This window comes from Sceloporus occidentalis, unplaced genomic scaffold, assembly GCF_023333645.1.
Source record: "Sceloporus occidentalis isolate IW3139 unplaced genomic scaffold, rSceOcc1.0.p SCAF_14, whole genome shotgun sequence".
In the NCBI taxonomy this organism is placed as follows: Eukaryota; Metazoa; Chordata; class Lepidosauria; order Squamata; family Phrynosomatidae; genus Sceloporus; species Sceloporus occidentalis.
The window spans coordinates 16,000,109-16,010,695 of record NW_028316994.1 but is presented as its reverse complement, the minus strand read 5'-3'; the positions used below and the strand labels follow the sequence as shown (position 1 = coordinate 16,010,695).

Sequence of the window (10,587 nt, the reverse complement as noted above, 5' to 3'; positions counted from 1 at the left end):
GCAACAACAGGGTGCATCTGCACTGCAGAAACGATACAACTTGACACCACTTTTAAGTGCTGCAGCTCCATCCCATGGAGTCCTGGGATTTGTAGTCTCAGTCACAAGGCCTTTATATAGCCTTCTCTGTCAAAGTGTGCTGGTGCCTCACCAAACGACAGACCCCCAGGATTCTGTAGCAGGCAGACAAAGCGGTGTCAAACTGGATTATTTCTACAGTGTAGAGATGTAGCATCCCTTAAACCAAAACCACTTTCCATTTGGGAGTGCTGCTGAAAATCGACGCTGGCCCTTTAAGAAGTGGGCGGGGCCTAAGCAGATCCGGCTCTTGTGTACAGTATACAGTCTGTGTGTGCGCTTCCCTCTTTCTGTCGCTATGGAGCCGACGGCAAGCCTCAAACCCGGAAGTACGTCTTAGTGTGGGCAGCGAAGCCCTTGCGGCCGGGTGAGGGCGGAAGCAGGGGACGGACGTGGCTGGGGCTGGCCGCGCGAATCGCCTGAAGGACCCGGGGGCGTCTGAGCCTGTGGTAGTTGGCATGATTCATCCCCTCCTTAAACAAACCTGGCAGTGTGACATTGGAGAGGCAGGGGAACGCAGAGCGTGGGCTGGGAGTTTGTTGGAGGGGAGGAGTGGGCTCAGGCAGTGCCAAGGGCACCCCTGGGGTTTGAGAGAGGCCATCCCCACCTAGTTTGGTTAAGGAGACCCCCCTCCTTACCCTTGTTTTTGGGTGAGCCAAAGGAGCCGCAGGAGGGCCCTCAGGCAGTGGCCAGGGCAGCCCTAGGGAGACTGGTGAGTTGGGACTGGAGCATGCAGTGTGTCTGGGGCCTGGGGAGGAGAAGCATAGGGCAGGGATGGGGGGCTCCCAGGGCAGAGCCACGTCGCAGGCTCTCACTTGGCTGGCCATGAGGATGGGCCCTGGGTGGGCATGGGGCTCCCATCTGGGGGATGTGGCCATGAAGGGTCTCCCCCAGTTTGGCATTGCTGGGAAGCAGTGGCCCACCATCCTCCAGCAAGGATCCCCGATTGGCTTTGCCTCCTAGAGAGTGTCCAGAGTGGCATGATGCCACACACTGGAGTTGAACTCAGAAGCATGGCCACGTTCTTCTGGAATATCGCTGGGCAACATCACTATGCAAAGGGGTCGCTGAGACTGATGTAGCAAAAGGAGTAGCAGCATAAGCCTGTGTAAACTTATTTCATTTCATTTATATACCGCCTTTCATAGAATTATAGAGTTGTAATAAGCCTCAAGGGCCCTGATCCAGTCCAACCCCATTCTGCCATGCAGGAACTCTCCATCAAAGCATTCCTATGACAATGGCCATTGTTCTGTGTTCTAGTCTCTGAGGTGAGAGGTGAAATGATAGCCCTGCTTAAGTATTTGAAGGGGTGTCATTTTGAGGGAGCGAGCTTGTTTTCTGCTGCTGCAGAGACTAGGATCCAGAGCAATGGATGCAAGCTGCAGGAAAAGAGATTCCACCTCAACATTAGGAGGAACTTCCTGAGAGTAAGGGCTGTTTGACAGTGGAACACATTCCTTCCTCCGAGAGTAGTGGAGTCTCCTTTTTTAGAGGTCTTTAAGCAGAGGGATGCTTTGATTGAGAGTTCCTGCATGGCAGAATGGGGTTGGACTGGATCAGGGCCCTTGCGGTCCCTTCCAACTCTAGGATTCTATGATTCTAACCAGTTTTGTAGACTTGGTCTACTTCCTCAGATGCAGAACCAATTCACTCCATGCATCTGAAAAAGTAGACCATGTCTGCAAAAGCTTATGCTACATCTTTCAGAGAATTAGTCTCAAAGGCGCTATAAGGTCCCTTTGCATGCTTGTAGTTGTGAGGGGTTTGAGCCCTACTCTACTAAAATCTCTGGGTTTAACTGGTTTCCCCAGAGCATAGTTAATTCCTTGGGAGCAATTTTTGGTTTAGCCTAGTCCCAATGATGCTCAGAAGCCACAGGTGGTGCTTAAATAGGCAAGTGCCTTTCAAATATTAAAGGCTGAGTTTGGCATGAGTTGCAAAGGTACAAGGGTAGCTATTGAGTGTGAGTTTGTTTGAATGAAAACCAAGTAACAGACTATGAGGCAGATGCCTAGTTTTGGAGGGAAAACATAATATGGCTGATAGGTGGGTCTGTGAGGTAGATAACCAGGGTAAAATGAGAAGCAGTTCAGACTGGGCATTGCCCAGAGTCTGCAGGCACTGAGGAAAGCACCTTGACAAAGGAATATTAGGATCTCAAGGTGATGTTGGCTGAAATGGTGATTTGAAATTTTAAATCAAGATGAGGAACTTGTGGCCCTCAAAACATTATTGGTTTGCAACTCCCATCATCATGGCCAATGGTGTGGGATTATAGAAGTTGCAGTCCAACCAAATCTGAAGGAGCACAAGTTGTACTCTCCTGTCCTAAGCATAAAATGAACGTACATGCAAATAATTTATTGCTAAACCTTGGCTTTCTCTTTTTCCTCCCAAATCACAGCCCAGATCCCATCCCTCCCTTATCCCCAAGCCACCCCATAATGGCCCATTACCTTGTGCTCCTCTTCTCACTCCTTTTCCTGTTCTCTGTGGCCTTTTCGGAGGGTCACTACAAGCAAGGGGATGCAGTGATGCTTTACGTCAACAAAGTTGGACCTTACCACAACCCCCAGGAGACCTACCATTACTACCAACTTCCTGTGTGCTCCCCAGCCAACATTCGCCACAAAAGCCTTACTTTGGGGGAAGTGCTGGATGGAGACCGCATGGCCGAGTCCATGTACGAGATCCGCTTCCGCGAGAACGTCGAAAAGAAGATCCTCTGTGAAATGAAGCTTTCATCTGAGGAGGTAAGTCCTGTTAGAAACTCTGTGTTCTAATCAGTTCCAGGCAGAGGTGTGTGCCTCTCAGATTTCTGGTTCTGTCAAATGTATCTGTATTGACTTACATATTTTAGAGCCTATTCTGACCAGTATTTCAGATTCTGATTTCTCACCACGGTTTCCTGGTGCAAGTGAGAGTTAGCTGATGAAGCTGGGATGTCAAAAATGTCAGTGTGGCATATCATTCAAATGTTGGATTGCAACTTTGGAGACCAGGGTTCAGATCCCCACTCGGCCATGAAACCCACTGGGTGACTTGGGGCAAGTCTTATGCTCTCAGCCTCAGTGGAAGGCAATGGCAAACTTTTTCTGAACAAATCTTGCCAAGATAGTGTTGCCTTAGGGTTGTCATAAGTTGGAAATGACTTGAAGGCACACCACAATGACAACAACATCCAAGAGCTTTTACCATTGTGCTGCTTTATTAACTTTCCCCTTTAGTCTTAGGAATGGGTTTGCTTTAAGCAGATTTAAGTCTGTGGCCAGTTGGACTGCATTATAATAATAACATGTCTGCATATTTTTAAAAGTCAATGTGGTGTGATGGTTGGAGTGTTGGACTGGGACTCTGTGACACTGGGTTTCAAATCCCCACTCGACCATGGAAACCTACTAGGTGACCTTGGGCAAGTCACCTTCTCCAAGCCTCAAATGATGTTCATGCCAAACCTCCTTTAAAGAAATTTTACCAGAAAACCCCATGACAAAGTGGCCTTAGTTAGAAGAAGGTTGAAGGCAATTAGCGACAACACGTAATTGTGCTTTTCATATGCATTTGCTTTAAACTTTGTAAGTTACTTTAAGTCCAAGGCCTGGAGAAAATGGGATATAAATGCAGCAACAACAACAATTGGAAGCTGGAGGCTTGGATCTGGGAATGTCAATGACCTGTGCATCCTGGATGTACTGTATTTTCTTGCTTCTTCTCTTTGGGGTGTATTGAAATCTAGGAAATTAAAGAAAGGCCTGGGAATTGGGATCTTAGCATTTTCCCCTAGCTTCCTGGTTTGGTGATGGTTCCTTTTATTTTCTCCTGGCAGGTGGAACGCCTCCGCCAAGCTATTGAAGAGCTCTACTACTTTGAATTTGTGGTGGATGACTTGCCCCTCCGTGGCTTTGTGGGTTACATGGAGGAGAGTGGCTTCTTGCCCCACAGCCACAAGATTGGGCTTTGGACCCACCTGGACTTCCATCTGGAATGGAATGGAGACCGCATAATCTATGCCAATGTCAGTGTTCGCAATGTCAAACCCACCAGTCTGGATGATGTCCGGAACAGCCTCCCCATCACACACACCTACAGTGTACATTGGTCTGAGACCACCTCAGAACGACGAGGCGAACGCCGGGGGAGCCGGGGTGGGGATGATGGCTTTTTTCCACGCACCTTGGAGATCCATTGGTTGTCCATCATCAATTCCATGGTGTTGGTGTTCCTTCTAGTGGGCTTTGTGGTTGTCATCCTCATGCGGGTCCTTAAGAATGACCTGGCTCGCTACAACCTGGATGAGGAGGCGTCCTCTTCATCTTCGGGAGATGACTTTGACCAAGGGGATAATGGGTGGAAGATCATCCACACAGACGTCTTCCGATTCCCACCTTGCCGTAGCCTTCTCTGTGCTGTGCTTGGCGTGGGCAGCCAATTCTTGGCCTTGGGCACAGGCATCATTGTGATGGCACTCTTGGGCATGTTCAATGTCCACCGGCATGGCGCCATCAACTCAGCTGCCATCCTCCTCTATGCCCTCACCTGCTGCATCTCTGGCTATGTCTCCAGCAACTTCTATCGCCAGATTGGAGGAGAGCGTTGGGTCTGGAATATTCTTCTCACTACAAGCCTTTTCTCTGGTAAGGTCCCATCTAGCTGAGCCCTTGCATATGGCTGAAATCAAAGCTATCTGGCAGATCATATCTCCCCATATGAACCTACCTGGACCCTAAGATCGTCAGAAAAGGCCCCATAATCTCTGGCACAGCTGGCAGTGATGCAAGGCAGGGCCTTCCCAGTGGCTACGCCTAGCCTCTGGAACTCCCATTGTGGGAGGCCAGAATGGTTCTTTTCTTGGTCTCCTTCCGCTGGGAGGCAAAATCCGTTTTATTCCAGCAGGCCTTTAAAAAACAAGGGTTTTAAAGAATGGGCTGAGCATGCTGTATTGTTTTAGACAGGACTGTTTTTAGTTGCTTTTTATCTTGTAAAGTGTAGGTTTAAGTTGTTTAAATATCATGAATAGTTTAATTCCATTTTAATTTTAACTTTTTGTATGTTTTTAACTGTATTTTTCTTATGTAACCTGTAAGCTGCATTGAATCCTGATATTGGGAGGAAGACAGCTCAAGGCAGCTTCCAAAGGTTAAAAGAGATACAGCTTTAAAATTCATATATCATGTAAAATGAAAAATACAAATAAGCTAACAATATAATTAAAATATTTAAAAGCAAGGCTATTTTTTTAAAAAAACAAACAGTACAGTATAACACGCTCTGGTAGGCCCTTCCCTCATGACCATGCTTTTTGATGGTTCAGTGTACACAAACTTGGTTTCATGCACAAAATTATTTTAAAATATTGCATAAAATTAACATTGGGCTATGTTTATAAAATGTATATGAATCATAAATTATTTTTATGTTTAGACTTGGGTCCCAACTCCCAAGATATTTCACTATGCACATATATGGAAATACAGGTATTCTAAAATCCACAAAAAATAAAATCCAAAATACTTCTGGTCCTAAGCATTTTGGATGCGGGAGACCCAACTTGTAATTAAAACATAAAAAATTAAGATTAAAATAGTATTCAAACACAACAGAATTAAAACAATTTAATTTACTTTAAAACATAGATTAAAAACAATGCAGCAGAATGACTGCCCCCCACATCATGGATTAGCCCACCGCTCTGTCCTTGTTATATTTTTATTGTATTTTTAATAGATATTTGAATTGTACATGTTTAATCCTGTTTTAAGGAGGGGAATTTGGGACATAATTTTGTAAATGTGGATTTTAATATGTTGTGAGCCGCTTTGATTGTCTTGTAACAGAAAAGCGGGATATAAATAAAAGTTTTATTATTATTATTATTATTTTATAGAGGTCCTTTTCTTGTTAAAATCACTTCCCTGGAAAATGCTGGGAAATAATGGTCTTCACCTACTGCTGAAAGGACAATAGCAAAGAAGTCATTATAGCTCCCCTAGAAGGAAGCTCCAAAGTGTGGGAACAGCCATAAAGAAGCCCTTCTTCTACAGTCTCACCGACCATGGCTGTGAAGAGATCCACAGAGCAGGAACAAATGGATGGCTTCAACCACTCTTGCTGCAGGCTTAGATGGAAGGGTTTCTCCTGGACGTACCATTTCCAATTGTTATTGCTGATGGTGGTGTCTATTTTCTTTTTTCCATCCAGCTCCTTTTTTCCTGACTTGGAGTGTGGTCAACTCGGTGCACTGGGCCAATGGGTCGACACAGGCGCTTCCAGCCACCACCATCTTCCTCCTGCTCACGGTTTGGCTGCTAGTGGGCTTTCCCCTGACCGTCATCGGAGGCATCTTTGGGAAGAACCGGGCTGGCCCCTTTGACGCACCCTGTCGCACCAAGAACATTGCAAGAGAGATCCCACCCCAGCCCTGGTACAAGTCCACACTGGTGCACATGACCATCGGAGGATTCCTGCCCTTCAGGTAAGAAAGACTAGGGGCCAAGCTGTGTATATGACTACCTTCCTTTCCCCCCCAGTAATCCTGTCCACTTAAAGATGGAAGAAACTGACTCAGTTCCTAGTTCATTCTTATGTTCAGTAACACTACCAACTGGCCTGTCCCTGCTCATTTCTTGTCCACATTTCCTTCCTCCCAGCTCTCACAAAGCAGGCTGTGGCCTGTCTCTAATGATGGATCCTTTCCTTGAGGGTCTCACTTCCCAGTGTGGAGAGTCAAATGTGCCAAGCCTAGGCTCATGTCCCTGCCATAGAGTCACTACTTTAACACACTTTCCCTGTCTTTTCAAAGGGGAAGATAGTGACCTGCTATATAGCAGTACATGAAGACAAAGGAAATTTCAGAAACATGAAGAGTAGGAACCAAGCGCTTGAGTCTGGAGGTGATTATTTTGGAAAATGGCTCTGACTGTGTCTTCTCTCTCTTTCTTGGCAGTGCCATTTCTGTGGAGCTGTACTATATCTTTGCCACTGTCTGGGGCCGAGAGCAGTATACACTCTACGGGATCCTCTTCTTCGTTTTTGCCATCCTGTTGAGCGTTGGGGCTTGCATTTCCATTGCTCTCACCTACTTCCAGCTCTCAGGTGAGGACTACCGCTGGTGGTGGCGCTCCGTCCTGAGCACCGGCTCCACGGGCCTCTTCATCTTTCTCTACTCCGTCTTCTACTATTCACGGCGCTCTAACATGTCCGGCGCGGTCCAGACAGTGGAATTCTTTGGCTACTCCCTCCTCACGGGCTACGTCTTCTTCCTGATGCTGGGGACCATCTCGTTCTTTGCCTCCCTGAAGTTCATCCGCTACATCTATGTCAACCTCAAGATGGACTAAGTTTTTGCTCTCGTTGTCTAGGGCTGTGATCAAGCTCTGTTTCCCATTGCTAGGATGGGTAGGGCTCAAAGTGGTACCTTCCATTGCAAAGTTCTCTGCAGATTGGCTAGCCTGACAAGGCTAGAAGCTCTCTTTCCATGGGCTGGGATCTCAACTGAAAATTTTGGCTATCTATGACCTGTCCTTTTATTGGCTAGAATTGTTTGAGAGTTTCCTTGGTCACTACAGTGGCAACTTTTTTGATTGACGGGAAAAGGAAGGAAGCAGCACCCCAAATTTCTCCTCACTTGTTGGTCAGGAAAAGTAGCCAATCAGTGAACCCTAAAAATCTGGCTAGATACTAAATACTGCTGTGGATTCCTGATCTTTTATTTTTATTTTTGTGTTGGTCAAAAACAGCAGTTGTTGCACTGGGGTGGGAGTAGTTGCCTACTGATTTTTCACTGCCTGAAACATGACCAGTTGGTGGACTCCTCTTTCTATCGGCTGTGCAATCCAATCCAGTCAAATCAACAGAAGCCAAGCAAAGTTAATCAGAGATCTCTGCCTCTTCCAAGGCGAGTTTGGCTCTTGTTGCTGACCAGCTGGGAACTGTGAAGAGATTTATTGTTATTTTCTTTTTGTCCACTATGATTGGATTCCTTCAGAGCTCTTATGCAATTGAATGACAGGTCCCAGCCAATCATACTATTATTTTTAAATGATGCCATCTGAATTATAAATGGACCGGCAGGGCCGGCCTCACAGATGATAATTGGTACAACAGCAGGCACTACCCTTGCCGTTTCTGCTCTCCAGCCTTCTGGATCTGGAAGAGGATTTTCCAGCCGAGATGGCCTTTAACCTTCCCCGCAAACCTGGTACCCCCTCCAGATATGGTGGGCTACAACTCCCATCACCCATGGCCTTTGTGGCTGTCTGCAGTAGAATAAAAGTTGTCGTCTAACATACCTGGAGGGTGTGAGGTGACAGAAGGGGTGGACCACCTCATGTGGCCCTCTTTGGACTACAGCTGCCATCATTCCCCACCTTGGACTAGGGCCACTGGGAGCTGCAGTCCCAATGACATCTGGAGAGTCACATGATCCCCACTCCGGTAGAGGTTAAAACTAGATCCTTCCACTGTTGGAGGGATTATGGGCTTTTTTGGGAGGAGGGGGCAGAGTACTTATATAAATATATATTTTTGGTGGATCTTTCCTTGCAGTTTTTGAGGATCCTCTTCTTTGCATGCTGGAGGGAGAAGAGTGGGGCATAGTAGCCTCACTTTTCCACGGAGCCTGGTAGCTGGCTGTCATAATACATGGAGCAGTCCCTTTTCCAGCTCCCTTGCTCCCTGAATTTCCAGTTTATTTCCTTCCTTCCTTCCTTCCTTCCTTCCTTCCTTCCTTCCTTCCTTCCTTTATGTCCTTTATGTGCCCATGGTGCCTGGTGCTGTTAAAAGTACAGTTGGGTGAGAAGCTGTTTCTTTCCCTTTCCACCTGGGTGAAGAAAATGCCTATAGTTATATATTGAAAATATATATATAAGGAGTTATGTATATTAGCAAGGATTTGACGTTGGGTTATTTTTTAATTTGATGGTTTGTTTTATTTCATTTCTGTTCCAACAGTTTCTTTTTACAGATCTTGGAAATAAACTTTATTAATAAAAAAAACTAAAATGGCTTTATCAATACAGACTCTAACAACTATTATCTCTTATTCCAACTGTTTTTTACAAACAGTCCTTATCTCCTACTACATGTTGGATAAAATCTGTGCTGTATGTATTCTACTGAAGCATCACACAAACATAAGGCTTGGAAACGGGTAATGAAAATCTATAGCCTGATAACTTCTGCTTTCACATTAAAGAAATGTGTTTCTAGGTGTTAAGGCTATGATTTATCACTTATATCCCACTATTCTGTAACAGGAACCTAAGTCAAGGTGGCTTTTAAATAAAAATATGAAACAAGTTAAAATTAGGTTCACCCCAATAGTTAAGAAAAACATACACATTGAAGCAGTAAAAGTAGCATTTTAAAACCTCATCACAGAAATCACAAAAGCTGCAGTGAAACAAAACAAAATGCCAAAAGATTTTACTCCAAAAAGGTTGCAGGAATAAAATGCTCCGTTTCAAAGCAAGAGGCAGAAGAAACGGAGCAAAATTTCCAGTATTCGGGAGGAAATTCTGTGCCTTAAAATATCAAGTTAATTTCCACATCTCTTACTCAGAAGAAGGATATATTTGCCAGATAAAAACAAGTGGGATTATTTTGTGCAGACATTCTGGAAATATAGGTCCAAAACACACTGCAGAAATAACAGTTTGAGACCGCTTTCACTGCTCTGGCTCAGTGCTAAAGAATACTGGGAATTGTAGTTTATTGTGGCCCCAGAGCTCTCTGGCAGAGAAGGCTCAATGTCTCACAAAACTATCGTTCCCAGAATTCCATAGCACTGAGTCGGGACAGTTTAAGCATTGTCAAACTGGATTATTTCTGCAGTGCGTTTTGGACCTTTATTAGCACAAACCAGAAATTTGTAAGCTTGCATTGCGACCATAGAGGAAGCTGTAAGCCCACATATTCAACAGAGAGGTTCTCAGGACTTTGTTTGGCAAAATAATATCAGTTCAGAATTAATTTTAACAAACAATAATAGGATATTAACTTCATCAGGGCTGGTTAGTCTATGTTGCACAAACATAATAGTAGGTGATACAATGAGCAATGGGAGCTATAGTTCCTGTGTCTCTGAATCAATGGCTATGAAATTTTTAAGGACAGTTCTTTTGAGGAGCAGAAAGAGAGAAATGGGTCAAAGAACCTCTGACCATGTACAAAGTGGTTTCTGTTTACAACTGAGCCACCACAGGTCTTCCTTCTCCCTTACATTCCCTGAACTGAGAGTCAGGGCCTGTGGCAGCCATGATGTCAGTAAAGCATCAAATCTGCTCAGGGTTCAAGTCATAACTTTAAAATAGATGTCTGAGGAGCTGGATGCAATTTGTTAAACAGGGTTCCTGTGAGCAAAACACAAGGCTTTGAGACCTGGCACTTTTTCAAATAATACAATACATTACAAAACAATACAGTTTAAAAAGAGAGCCAGTGTGGTGTAGTGGTTTCAGCAACTTGCCAGGAAAACCCTGCAATGGGTTCACCTTAAGGCCCTCATGA

The 10,587-nt window shown here is 45.0% G+C and overlaps 1 protein-coding gene across 3 annotated transcripts; it reads left to right on the top strand.

Annotated features, from left to right (window-relative positions):
• The first annotated feature begins 382 nt into the window (after window positions 1–382).
• TM9SF1 (transmembrane 9 superfamily member 1) lies at window positions 383–9,074 on the top strand. Of its 3 annotated transcripts, none has more exons than XM_089480375.1 (5): window positions 383–407; window positions 2,486–2,834; window positions 3,908–4,715; window positions 6,280–6,553; window positions 7,025–9,074. In XM_089480375.1, exons 2-5 carry the CDS (start codon window positions 2,526–2,528, stop codon window positions 7,416–7,418), a joined length of 1,785 nt encoding a protein of 594 aa, XP_089336501.1. In that variant the 5' UTR covers window positions 383–407; window positions 2,486–2,525; the 3' UTR covers window positions 7,419–9,074. The 3 variants fall into 3 exon arrangements, with proteins under 3 accessions (XP_089336501.1, XP_089336500.1, XP_089336499.1); XM_089480374.1 differs by lacking the exon at window positions 383–407 and adding an exon at window positions 450–527; XM_089480373.1 differs by lacking the exon at window positions 383–407 and adding an exon at window positions 571–790.
• Window positions 9,075–10,587: the final 1,513 nt, after the last annotated feature.